General features: G+C 42.4%; 1 protein-coding gene across 2 annotated transcripts in view; it reads right to left on the bottom strand.

Moving 5' to 3' along the window:
* The window catches only part of ptprn2 (protein tyrosine phosphatase receptor type N2), a 944,464-nt gene that overhangs the window by 45,658 nt on the left and 884,157 nt on the right, over positions 1 to 14,649 (bottom strand). For both annotated transcript variants that reach the window (XM_043690699.1, XM_043690698.1), the window contains one exon: positions 7,044 to 7,117. In XM_043690699.1, coding sequence (XP_043546634.1) covers positions 7,044 to 7,117 — 74 coding nt within the window. The remainder of the gene's footprint in view (positions 1 to 7,043; positions 7,118 to 14,649) is intronic.

The raw sequence follows: 14,649 nt of genomic DNA, 5'->3' as shown, positions 1-14,649 counted from the left end.
GGCATAAGCCCTTCATCAGGAATGATACAATTGGCCTCAGTCCTCCAGAATCAGAGGAGAGAAAAATCATCCAGGGTTATGGGCAAGGCCAGCATTACCTGCCCATCTTTAACTCCTAATTCCACCTCAATGAAGTGTAAGAGGAGAACATTCCAGGAGTAGTGCCATGTGTATACCCAAACAAATCAAGTGTCAGCTTGGTGAGCTACAACACAGGACTCATCATTGGTTGTCCCTCAATTTGAGGATGATATAATGGGTTTCTATTGTAGGTCTTCATGTGATTGAACTGGCCAATTCTCAACTGACCGATCTTTGGGTACATGGGGCCGGGCGTCACATGATATAATGGGATCCAGAATGTGAAACTTGCTTTCTTTTCTTTCTTTATCTCCTGCTGCTGTGCCTCAGTATTTGGACTTGAAAGGCAGTTCAGTTTTGTGGACAGGCTGTTGCCTGTTTGAAAGACAGGAAAGGAATTTAGGGGCAGCATGGTGGCTCAGTGGTTAGCACTGCTACCTCACAGTGCCAGGGACCTGGGTTCAACTCCAGCCTTGGGCGACTGTTGTGTGGAGTTTGCACATTCTTCCTGTGTCTGCGTGGGTTTCCTCCAGGTGCTCAGGTTTCCCTCATAATCCAAAGATGTGCAGGTTAAGTGAATTGGCCTTACTAAATTGCCCATAGTGTTTGGTGATGAGTAGATTAGATGCATTATTCAGGGGTAAATGTAGAGTAATAGGGGAATGGGTGGGATACTCTTCAGAGGGTTAGTGTGGACTTGCTAGACAGAAGGGCCTGCTTCCACACTGTAGGGATGCTAAAGAATTCCTCAACGTCTTTAATGACAGTGCTACGAGGAGAGCTGCAGAAATGTATTTTAGTGTTTTCTTTGTTCTCCGCAGGAACACTGACCACTTGAGTGGTGAGGAAACAGGACCTGGTTTGGGAGATGCTTTTTAGCCATCTGGATACTTTGCCCAGCGCTTGTATTTATTTCTGATTTACCTTTCAACACCGGCCTGGGTTTTGCTGCAAGCAGGCATAGACTAATTCTGTGCTGAGAAGTTGCGAATGGTTTTGGACGCTGTACAATTATCAGAAAACATTCCCATTGCTGATTTCATGACTGCTACCCAGTCACCTGCATATATACTCTTAGTGAGGGCTGATCGAGGTTTGGCAATGACACTCCCTGCAAGCGGACATGCTGCCTCACCTGATGCCCAGATTCACACACAAAACACTGGCACTTGAGGTGGTATCTCTAAGTGCTGACTTCCTTAGAACGCGTTTAAGGAGAAAAGAGGAGAAAACAGAATGAAGTTGACAAGAACTTCCGTTTATATGTGAATGCCCCAAAGCACTCCATGGATCTCAAATAATAGTGAGAAGAATTTGATAAAGTTAAGTGAAGGTGTAGTCCAAGAGATAGGCGTTGAGAAGCTTTGAAGGTGGAGGTACTAAAGTAGGGGGAAGGGAGGGTGCATGAGATGGATGATCCCGACCGTAACGTTGAAACAGCATTAATGAGAGGGGAGAAGGGAGAGTGATCTGTGACATGAGGCTGAAGGAGATTTGGAAATTAAAGAATAAGGTCACGAAGATATTTGCAAAGGAATGAGGACTTTAGTTTCAAACTACACGAGGATGCAGGGATTAGGAGGTCAACACCAGCATGGGAGAGAGATCGAGCCCTTGTGGGGAAGGCCCAATATGAAGCGACTGCAAGCCCATGGCTAGTGAAGGACTGTAATTCTGAACTTTTAACTTTATTTCTTATTTACTACTTTATACTGACAAGAACTGCAATGTTGAACTTCAACTTATTTCTTTATTTTTTTGGTTTTTTACCTCAGATTTTGTACCTAGGTACCTTGTACTTAAGATGGCGCCGTGAATGGCTACATTGAAAACTGATACAAGTATCCCTGTACTTGAGTATACACGTCAATAAAACCTAATTCCAACTCTAGTTCTGAAAGGGAAAGCAGTGAGGGTCCAGAATGTCAGAACAGTGAGACAATGGGGAACGGGCATGTGAGTTCCAGTTTATTTAGACTGGACATTGGGAAGTTAGTGTGGTGGAGAGGTTTTAGATTAGATTCCCGACAGTGTAGAAACATGCTCTTCGGCCCAACTAGTCCGCACCGACCCTCTGAAGAGTAACCAACCCATACCCATTCCCCCTAACTAATGTACCTAATTCTACAGACAATTTAGCATGACCAATTCACCTAACTTGCATATCTTTGGACTGTAGGAGGAAACCAGAGCACCCGGAGGAAACCCACACAGAATGGGAAGAACATGCCACACAGACAGTTGCCCGAGGCTGGAATCGAACCCAGGTCCTGTCGCTGTGAGGCAGCAGCGCTAACCACTGAGCCATCGTGCTATCTGACCTGCATTGACTAAAACAAGCGCTTCAACTGCCATGGAGGAAGGGTGTGGTATGATGGACGTCCAGAGGTTGAGGTCGGAGAAATCGCTTCTGGGGTGAGCAAAACAATTTTGTATGCAGTAACTGGGGGATGCATGGAGATTTTCTTCTATAGAAAATGGTATCCTAGGGATTCTGGCTCTTTCACTGCTTAGTAGTGATTACAGCAGCAATTATAATTGTCTAGAAACACAGCAGTAAACGGTGCCGGGAACAGCGATGTCAACGGAAAGGATGCTGGAATGAGAAATGAGAATATGCCTCCAAAGATAATATCATCCAGCGTCATTAGGTTTCATCTGTTTTCCAAGTTTCTATTGGGAATCTGATTGCATCAATGTCAACGTCCGACATATTATAATGAAAAAAACCAGCTTAGCCATACAGGCGTATCACATGATGTGGAAACATAATCATCACATTTTAATTTAAACAGGCTTATTGCTTCAACAGTCTAAATTAAAATGCAGATGAATAAATAGGGAGCAGACCTGTCAAGGAATTAATAAGGAAGCGCAGAGCACAGTGTTTCTAAGCAAATCTTCTCTTCAAGTGTCAGAGGTAAAAGACTCAAGCAACCTCTTGATGAGGTCTTAAGGAATGACAAAAGACTGGAGCTGCTCTGTGAATTGCTGTCTAGTCAGTCAACCAAGTTTTGACTAACAATAAGGTTGCTGAAGAGAGTGTGTCAAATAGGTCGGAAGACATAACCAATGCCAGAGAGAATCCCATTCTCAGATTTCAGTCTCCAGTTTCAGGTGAAAATACGTGGCTAGAAAGTAGAACTCACATGAAGTAACTCCAGCAAGTAGCCAAGATTCAATTTAAAGAAAGCTAAATAAAGACATGGACACGTGAGTAAGTTATGTTGACAGGGTCACATCAAATTGGTTGGGCTGACTGGTGATGTTTTGTGCTTCAGACACTACTATATTATATAATCCAAAACCAACTGAGGAGGTAAAGGTGGCTGTTTGCATGATGCCATTTGGGTTATCAGGCTCAGAGATTGTGTTCATAAATAGAAATTGCTGGAGAAGCTCAGCAGGTCTGGCAGCATCTGAGGACAGAAATCAGAATTAACGTTTTGGGTCAAGTAACCCTTCCTTAGAGCCCAGGAAGGGTCAATAAACCCAAAATATTAACTCTAATTCCTCTCCTCAGACGCTGCCAGACCTTTGAAGGTGGATGTACTAAATTGCTTATCCAGCAATTTATGTTTTTGTTTCTGATTTATGGCATCCGCAAATCTTTCAGTTTTTAATCAGAGAATATGTTTTCAGGCAATTACCCAATCCGAAAGTCAGAGAGTCTGTTTACCATTGATCAAAACTAAACATGACTAGTGATATAAATAGCTGAAAATGTGTTGCTGGAAAAGCGCAGCAGGTCAGGCAGCATCCAAGGAACAGGAGAATCGACGTTTCGGGCATAAGCCCTTCTTCAGAAAAGTCGGGCTTATGCCCGAAACGTCGATTCTCCTGTTCCTTGGATGCTGCCTGACCTGCTGCGCTTTTCCAGCAACACATTTTCAGCTCTGATCTCCAGCATCTGCAGTCCTCACTTTGTCCTAGTGATATAAATAGTATGGTTACAACAGGAGGTCAGCAGCTGAGAATTCTGTAGCCAGTAAATCGCCCTCCACTCCTCAAAGCCTGCTTAATATCTACCTTGAAGAAGCTCTCCTCCTCCCTCTACAAGGATCCTCTTGCAAGGATGCCTACCTTGTAGAAGCTCTCCTCCTCCCTCTACAAGTCACCTCCTTCCACCTACCATATTCCCAGCGCCCCTCCTCCAAATTCCCTCCCCCCTACCTTTTATCTTAGCCCACTTGGCACACCAGCCTCATTCCTGAAGAAGGGCTTATGCCCAAAACGTCGATTCTCCTGCTCCTCGGATGCTGCCTGGCCTGCTGTGTTTTTCCAGCACCACATTTTTCAACTCTGGTCTCCAGCATCTGCAGTCCTCACTTTCTCCTAATATCTACAAAGCACACGTTATCAGCTCTAACTCTCAAGAAGCTCAACACCATCCAAGACAAAGCAGTTTGTTTAATTGGCACCAAATCCACAAATATGCACTCCCTCCACCACTGAATACACTGTGGCAGCAGTGTGCATCATCTACAAGATGCGTTGCAGCAACTCACCAAGGCTCTTTCAGGAGCACCTTCCAAACCCCTGACTTATACCACAGAGAAGGACAAAGGTTTCAGATGTATGGGAACACCAAACGGAGGCAACATGGAGACAATGCAGGAAAGTGGGACGGAGAAGATGATCACCCATGATACAGAATGGTGAGGCAGGCTTGATGGACTGAATGGTTTACTCTTATTCCTATGTTCCTATATGCCCCTCCAAGCCACCTACATTCTTGGAAACATATCACTGTTCCTTCAGAATTTTGGGACTTCCTCCTTGATGCCACTATGGTCGTAGCAGTTTGGAAGTGGACCATTTGGCCCTAGGAAGAGCATCTCATCCTGACCCACCCCCCCTGCCATATCCCTGTAACCCTGCATTTCCTATGGCTAATCCACCCAGTCCATACATCTTTAGACTCTAGGAGGAAACTGGAGCACCCAGAGGAAACCCATGGACACACAGGGAGGATATGCAAACTCCACACAGACAGTCACCCAAGAGTAGAATCGAACCCGGGTCCTTGGCACTATGAGGCAGCAGTGCTAACCACTGAGCCATTGTGCCTCCCTAAGATGGGTCACCACCACCTTCTCAAGGGCCATTAGTGATGGGCAACAAATGATGGCCTACCTAGCAATACTCATATATAGGTGAAAGAAAGACTCAGAGAACAAGCAGTATGGTACATCCTGTCAAGTCTGCAAGCATGTAGCACTCTGCCAAATGTCATCTTGTGGAACGTAAGTTATCCTTCATATCAACTGCTTAGAATCAAAGCTGTCTCCTACCATCAGGAAAACAGATTAAGATGCAGGAGAACCTTTCTTGTTGAACTTTGTGGAAGACTGAAATTGGCGCATCACTAATGCTGGAAAATCACTCAGAGATTAATCTAATTCCAGCTAAAATTTCATTTTGTGCAAGTTCTTAAAAAATCAACTTTAGTTTAAAGCTCCCCCATTATCATGAGTCACTTATTCACAGCATAATAGCTTTGATTCAGCAAAGTACTGGGCATAACATTATGGGGAAGGGGAGAGGGCTAGTGGTTTGTGTATGCCCAGCTGGTGGGGTGGGTGGGTGGGGGGGAGGGTTGTGTGTAATGTCTCAGTCCATCCACCACTACAAATCCGCACCCAGCCCTGAAACATGTAATATGCATCCCACCGTGAAACCTGTGGTCAAGAAAACGAGAAAAAGAGAGAACGACTTCCACTTTCATAGCACCTTTCACAATCTCATTCCTCACATAGTTTACAGTCAATGAAATATTTTTTTGATGTGTAGTGACTGTGTTACTGTAGGAAACAAAGTATCTAATTTGTGAACAAACCCTACAAACTACAATGGGACGATGATCAATCAAGTCAGTTTTAGTGATGTTCCTTGAGGGAATCTAGCATGGTCTTCTTCAAAGTGTCGAAGACTGTGTTGCTGGAAAAGCACAGCTGGTCAGGCAGCATCCAAAGAGCAGGAGAATCAACGTTTCGAGCGTAAGCCCTTCATCAGGAAGGTGGTCTCATTTCGAGCATGAAGGGCTTATCCTCAAAACACTGATTCTCCTGCTCCTTGGATGCTGCCTGATGGGTTGTGCTTTTCCAGCACCACACTCTTGACTCTGATCTCCAGCATCTGCAGTCATCACTTTCTCCTCTTCTCAAAGCGTGCCAGGGGAACATTCAGATCCATTTCCAAGGGTTGATGGGAACTTAGCTTCATGTCTTGTCCAAAAGACGGCACCTTCAGCAGTTACAGTGAACCCTCAGTGTTGTACTGGATTGACAAATCACATCATCTGGGCGAAAGTGAGGACTGCAGATGCTGGAGATCAGAGCTTAAAAATGTGTTGCTGGAAAAATGCAGCAGGTCAGGCAGCATCCAAGGAGCAGGAGAATCGATGTTTCAGGCATAATCCCTTCTTCAGGATTCCTTTTCCAGCAACACATTTTTCAGCTATAAACATCTTAATAGTCAGCTGGACATTGAGCAGCAAATATGTCAGGACATTGCAGATAGCTGTAAAAATAATAGGGTTGTCATAGGGGATTTTAACTTTCCAAACACCGAAGTCTGAAAGGCTGATAGAAGGCAATTCATTTGTAACTTTCAAAAGTCATACATTTGAAAAGGAAAGAATATTGAAGAACTCTGAGGAAAGACGCAAGGAGTGGGACGGCTTCAATGAATTGACACAGACATGATGGGCTGAATGCTCTCCTTCTGAGCTGTAAGATCCAATTGCTCGGCAGCACTTAAAAATGATTCACACGCAAAAATAAACTGGCATTACAGAAAGCTTCCCAATGGTCTTGTCTGTGATCAGACAGGATGGTTCATTCTTTCCACCAGACTCAAATGGTGAGGATGGAACTGTCCTGCGATTAATTATTTTCAAGATTCAGTCATGTTCTTAATAAAGAAGCTATTAGGGCCATTTGGTGCTGAGATGTACTTACAATTGGGCTTGCATTGATGTAGTCCAAATTTGAATGACTGGATTCAACTTTCAATGTTATTCTAGAGTGATCATCTGCGGAAAGAAAGATTCAAACATATCAGAAGAAAGGAGGGATTATTGCTCTTATATAATTCCTACTCCCTCTTCATTGAATGTTCATCTTCATTTCTTCCTTTCTCACCGGGAGACATTTGTTTAGAGGTCAGTTTGACAGGCTCTGGCCATCTAAGGCCTGATTCAAAGCACATGTTTTCACATTAGTCTGGATAGTGGGAACTGTACCAAATGACAATTCCCAATTACATCCTCCTGTGTTTATAGCATATTTCACCGGGTAATAATCAGCAGTGTTAGCGCTAGTTAGCTAATTTTTCTCAATAACAGAACAGAGACATTGAGTCAACTTTAGTTTTGAACTGTTCGGCCTAAGGAGTTAACTTGAGTATCAAGACATTCCCGAATATCACTTTTCATGCAATTACTATTTTCTTGCTCCCTTTTCAGCACTGTTGTGACTCAATAACTCTGAACATCCCATTCATTTGGAGGAGATGGTGAGGACTTTTTCAGCAATATTTAAATTGTATTTTTTAGGGAAGGAAATCTGCCTTACCTGACGTGGACTACATGTATCTGCTGACCCACAGCAATGTGGTTGACTCTCAATTGTCCTCTGAAAGGACCTAACAAACTATTCAGGTCAATTAGAGATGGATAATGAATGCAAGCAATGCCCAGGTTTTGTGCAAGAATTAAAAAAGGGGCATTTTCAAGTTGGTGGACTGTGACTAGTGGAATGACACAAGGATCAGTGCTGAGGTCTCAGCTCCTCGTATATCTATTGGCATTACTTAGTTGAAGAAATTGAGAGTGTGTATCTAGGTTTGCTGACAATACAAATCTGGACAGAAATGTGAGCTGTGAGGAAGATGCAAAGAGACGAGCAAGAAATATGGATAGGTTAGTCAATGGAACAAAAAGGTTTGGAAATGTTGCTGCCCAGAGGATTTTCCATCTGTTCATACAAGCAACACAACACATTAGTACATAGGTACAGTAAGCAATTAGAAAAGAACATGGCATGTTGACCTTCTTTGCAAGCTGATTGAAATACTAAGTCTTGTTAAATATCCACAGGACTTTGACGAGACCACGCCTGGAATGCTCTGCGTAATTAGGTCTCCATATTTAAGGATGGATACACACATACAAATATATGAATTTGAACCTTGAGTGGGCTACTCAGCTCCTCGAGCCTCATGGTTAACCTGATCATTCCACATTCCTGACCATTGCCAATAACCTTTCCTTCCCTTGCTTATCGAGAATCCATCTACTTCTGCCTTACAAATATCCAAAGACTAGTTCCAAGTTTCTTAAGAAACTGAGTTCCAAAGACAGGCAATTCTATGTGAGATACACATTCCACCTGTCTCTGTCTTTAAAGGGTGACCATTTCTTTTTAACCAGTGACCCCTTGTTCTAGATTCTCCCACAAGAAGAAACATCCTTTCTACTTGTACTCTGTCAAGACCACTCCGGATATAAAACAAAGTTGCCTCTTATTCTTCTAAACTGCAGCCTGTCTGACTTTGTCTCATAACCCTCTCATTCCAGATATTAGTATTGCAAACCTTCTCTGAATTGCCTCCACATGTATATACATCCTTCCTTAAAGAAGAAGACCAAATCACTCCAGGGTACTCCTGATGTAGTCTCACCATTACTCTGTATAACTGGAGCATAAACTCCTTACATTTGGATTAAATTCTCCTTGCATTAAGTGGTAACATTCCCTTCCCTGTCCTAATTACTTGGAGTCAGTGCAGTGAGGGTTCACTAGATTGGCCCCAGGATGACAGATTTGTCCTCTGATGAAGGCTGACTGAATGACACAAGATTTGGAAAGGGTGCCCAGGGCAGTCTCTGAACGGTTGCTGCCCCTGGCTTGGGAATTTAACACATGTGGACCAATCTAAGAATAAAGTCTCATCATTTATGGCTTCTGAAGCTCTGGAATTCTTGACCCCAGAACATTATGGATGTCCCATCACTGCATACAATTAAGGTTGGAATAGGTGTATCTTTGGCCTCTCCAGGAATCAAGGCATTTGGGAACTATAGAGGAAGGTGAAGCTGAAGCTGATGATGAGCTACAATCATATTGAATGGGGAAGACTCAATGAGCCCTATGGTCTGCTTTTGCTCCTATTTCCTACATTACTGAAATAGTCGAGGTTAAATTTAGTTTTCATGACTAGCTGGCAATGGGATGCTAAATAAATCAAAAAGAATCTCCTTGCTATCTTGTTCTCACTGATATGTTGCTGCCATTTTGGAAAGGTCATAAGACTGAGCACCTGGAGCACATACTTAAATCTCAACTGCCACCTTCGATTGGAAATATTTTGAGCATGTGTACTGTTCATAGTCCAACTGACTCCATAGTGGGCGTGTGGGGAGTCAGGAAAGAGGTCCTGCCTGGGTGACATTATTCCTGAGTGGCCAGCTGGAGTACATCTTGTGACATCACCAAAATCACCACTGCCGCTGCCTTGACTGGCCCCTCGAGGTCATTTCTTTCTTCTGTGCCTCTCCTCCATCTTGCATCCACCACTCATCCCCAAACAATGCCATTAAACCTCTCAGTCTCTGAATCCATCACTTAACCTCCTGCCAGTCGGAGTGACCAATATAGTTCAGAGGAACTGCCTCAGGGTGCCTTCCGTAAAGCCTTTGCTTGCTACTGATGCCACTTATTTGCTTTCCAATACAAAAAACCAGGCTCTATGTGGAGAACTCAGGTGGCATAATGAGACCCTGATACCACAAACCCGGGAACCTCTGACTGAAAGCATTGACAATCTTTGTAGGACTCTCTGTTGAAGAGAGGAAACCCAACTCTTGACCATAAGCGATCCGAACAATTTGTGCTCTGCGTTGGTTCAGGATGATTTGTAATTGTATTTAATTGTGGTGTAAATGAGTTAGTTCCTTTCAATTTACTTAGACAAATTGTAGTTGCTTCATTTCCCAAGTAATCATGGGCACCACAGTCTCTGGCAGAAAAGAGGAACATTACTGCTCTTGGCTGTGGAAGTGGAATAAAAAATAATTCCAGTGACTAAAACACTGATATAACTTTGATTAAATGCAGTGTTAATTGATTGCAAGTAACGGCATATTAATAACATCAGTTTTAAAGGGTTTCCATCTATACTAAGACAATACTAGGACATTCAGTCCAACTGAAAAACATAGAGAAAAAAATGATCAGTTGGAAAATGATGTTGTTACTCTTTATTGATATATATATATATAGGCCTCCTGCTATGTACAGAATAGCATGCCCGTTATGTGTAAAAAATTCCAAGAAGTATAGATTTGATTCTAGGGTTCAATAAGAAATTGTATTTGAAAGAAAATCTCTTTGGAGCTCTTCCTTCCTTTCAGAATAGTCACAATGTTTAAGTTAACTTATTTTGAATGCAACTTAAGAATTGAGTGCGGAAGGACAATTCTTCCAGGGAATGATGGCACTCCAATGAGGGAGTGCTACATTCTTGTAGGGCCTGTTTTTAGGATATGACATTGAGTCGAGGTCTTATCTGAGCTCTTAGGTGGATGTAAAAGATCTCATTGCACTATACAAAGGATAGCAAGAAGTTCTCTCCAGTACCGAGGGCAGTATTTATCCACTATCCCCCATCACTAAAAGCAGATTATCTGGTCATTACAATATTGCTATTGTAAACTTTTGCTGTATACAAGTTGGCTGCTGCATTTCCTACTTTCCAGCAGTCAGCACACTCCAAAACTGCTTAATTGTCTGTAAGGTGCTTTGGGAGGTCTGAAGGACATGAAAGATGCTGTAAGTAAGCAACACCTTTTTGAAAAAATACTGTTCCTATGCTGCACCTCATTATTGTTGCACTGTGTTAGATGTAATAATGCTCCATGAAATGTCATATGATCTTGTGTGGAGGCAGCAAGTGGGGAACAGGCACATTCCTAGGGGGACATGGAGAAGCAATTATTCTATGCCACACATAACTCCCAGCAGATAATTACAAAGTGTCTCTGGCATTGGCCTCAGGGTTGGTTTACTGTCTGCCTTCAAATCCAGCTAACACTAATTAAAGTAAGGAAACTCAGGGAGAACGTCTGAAGACATGAAATAACATTAAATGATTTCATGGGATTTCATTTCTAACAATCAGCTAAAGCCTAGAAATGAACATAAAAATACATGAATTGACAGTAGGCCATCAGGGCCATTGTGCCTGTCCCACCATTCAGGGCTGATCTGATTGTAGCCTTAATTTACCTGTCTGCCCCCAATAACTATTGATTTCCTTGTCTGCCTCCACCACTTTCTGGGGAAGAGATTTCCGCAGTTTAGCAACCTTCTGAGAGAACAATTACTCTTCATTTCTATTTTAAATGGGAGGCCACTTAAATGTTTCATTATGATCATCTCTCATTCTTCTGAAGCGCCAATGCATCCAGGTTCAGCCTGCCCTACCTTTTGTCATAAGGTAACCCCTCATCCCAGGTATCAATTGAATGAACTTTCTCTGAACTGCTTCTAACGCATTAATAGCCTTTTTAAAATACCCAGTCCAAATTACGTCCTCTTCACAACTCTCTTTAGAACTGACTTCACTATCTAACTTTTGTCATCAGCAAATTTAGCAGCCAGGCATTTGGTCCCTTCATCTAAGTCTTTGAGATAGATTGTTTCTAGTTGAGGCCGCAGCACTGATTCCTCATCACACTGTGCCAACCTAAAAAGGATTCACTTCTGCCTACCTTCTGCTTCATATGAGCTAACTAGTCTTCAATCCATGCAACATGTTACCCCCTACATCATTTGCACAACTTTGATGTGGTACCTTGTCAAATGTATTCTGCATATCCAACTACAGCAAATTCATGGTGTCCCAGTTATCTGTGTCACTTTCTCAAAGAACTCTTATAACTTAGTCAGGCATGTTGACTCTGCTAGATTACAATAAGATTTCATTACATACCTGCACAATTCTCCTTGATAAAACATCCCAGCATTTTCCCTGTGACAGATGTTACGCTCGCTGTAGTTTTCTGCCCTCTGACTCCCTCCTTTCTTATAACAGTGGTTACATTTGCTATTTTCTAATCTCTTGGAATCTTTCCAGAAGCTGAAAAACTTTGAAAATTAAAATCTATGCATTGGCTATCTCAGTGGCCACTTCTTTTAAGACCCTATGGTGAAGTCCTTCAGGTCATGGGGGAATGCCAGCTTTTAGTTTGAATAGTTCTCTCTGGACGCTTACACTGGTGATTCAATTGCGATACATTTCTCCCTCCCTTTCAATCTCTAACTTGTACCTATTTCTGGGTTAAAAATTGAAAGACCTGTGGATGCAGTTCCTGGATTGCTTTTTGTACCCACTGGAGTGAGGACAGTGCAAAAATCTGTTCAATTCAAATGATTCGATTAGATTCCCGACAGTGTGGAAACAGGCCCTTCGGCCCAACCAGTCCACACCGACCCTCCGAAGAGTAACCCACCCAGACCTATTTCCCTCTGGCTAATGCACCTAACACTATGGGCAATTTAGCATGACCTGCACATCTTTGGACTGTGGGAGAAAACCAGAGCACCCGGAGGAAACCCAAGCAAACACAGGGAGAATGTGTAAACTCCACACAGACCCGAGGCTGGAATTGAACCTGGGACCATGAGGCAGCAATGCTAACCACTGAGCTACCGTACCACCCCATCTTATATTGGAAGTTGCAAAATCCAAATGAGTGGGGGTAAGTAATAACAAAATGGGAGTAGTCTACGTGCCCCCCAAACAGTAGCTATACCAGAAGACAGAGAGAGAAAAAAAACAACTTGAGGACATGTAATAAAGGCAATAACATTAATCATGAGTGAATTTAATCTTTAGGGAGATTGAGAAAATCAAATTATCAGAGATAACCACAAGGAAGAATTTATCACATACATTCAGGACAATTTACCTGAACAATATATTTTGGATCTAACCAGAGATCTGGTAATTTGTGATGCGGCAGGTTTAATACATTAGCTCACAGGAAACAGTGACCATAACATGGTCAAGTTTGGTACTCAGTTTGAGAGTGGGAAACTTGGGTTGGAAATAACTGTGCAAAAATGTAAATACGGATAATTATGAAGGAATGAGGGGAGAGTTGGCTGGAGTGGATTGGGAAAAGAATTTAGCAAAAAAGATAGTTGATTAACAATGGCAGAACATAGTACATGACTCACAACAAATACATACTCCAACAAGGAAAAAGGATTTTAGGAAGGGGATAAATTGACTATGGTTAACCAAGGAAGTTAAGAGTGGTATCAAACTGAAACAAACAAACATGGCTTGGAGAGGGTGGATGCTAGGAAATTGTTTCCGTTAGGCGAGGAGACTAGGACCCATGGACACAGCCTTAGAATTAGAGGGGGTAAATTCAGAACAGAAATGCGGAGACATTTCTTCAGCCAGAGAGTGGTGGGCCTGTGGAATTCATTGCCACAGAGTGCAGTGGAGGCTGGGACGCTAAATGTCTTCAAGGCAGAAATTGATAAATTCTTGATGTCACAAGGAATTAAGGGCTATGGGGAGAATGCGGGTAAGTGGAGTTGAAATGTCCATCAGCCATGATTGAATGGCAGAGTGGACTCGATGGGCCGAATGGCCTTACTTCCGCTCTTATGTCTTATGGTCTTAAGTCACACAATGTAGCAAAAGATAGCAGTTAACCAGAGGATTGTGAAAGTTTTAAAATCTTACAAAAGATGATCAAAAAAAGGGTGAAAATAAACTGAGGGTAAACTAAACCAACAAGTAATATAAAAATGGATACTGAGAGCGGAATTCAATATATGAAAAGGAAGAAGGAGGTCAATGTGACCATAGACCCATTGGAATAATGAGGCTAGGAACTAATAATGGGGAGCCAGGAAATCGCAGAAGATTTGAATAAATACTTTGCACAGTCTTCAAGGTAGAGGACATTAAAGCGTTCTATAAATACTAAACTGGGGGGAAAAAGTGGGGTGAGGAAATAAATGTACCGACTAACACTGGAGGATATATATTAGAGAAACTGATGGGATTAAAGTCCCCTGGATCTGATAGGTTGCATCCTAGGAAATTAAAGGCAGTAGCTATGATTTAGTAAATAATCTTCCAAGAATCCTGAGATTTTGGACAAGTCCCAGCCCAAGAAAAAACTTCCAAGATAATACCTGGACTCAAAAAGGAAGACAAACAAGAAACAGGTAACTGTAGGTTAGTTAGCTTCACATCTGCCATCGGGAATATGTTAGAGTCTATTATAAAGAATGCAATAGCAGCGCATTTAAATTTACATAACATTATCAATTGGAGTCTGTATAGCTTCATGAAGATGAAATCATGCCTGACAAATTCATCAAAGTCCTTTGAGGAAGTAACAAGCAGGATAGATAAAGGGGAACCTATAGCTGGAGTACACTTGGATCACCAAAAGATTTGACACGGTACCATAGAGTCATAGAGATGTACAGCTCGGAATCAGATTCTTCGGTCCAACTCGTCCATGCTGACCAG

This window comes from Chiloscyllium plagiosum, chromosome 5, assembly GCF_004010195.1.
Source record: "Chiloscyllium plagiosum isolate BGI_BamShark_2017 chromosome 5, ASM401019v2, whole genome shotgun sequence".
Taxonomy (NCBI): Eukaryota; Metazoa; Chordata; class Chondrichthyes; order Orectolobiformes; family Hemiscylliidae; genus Chiloscyllium; species Chiloscyllium plagiosum.
The sequence above is the reverse complement of the archived record's forward strand: the minus strand, read 5'-3'. Positions and strand labels throughout refer to the sequence as shown.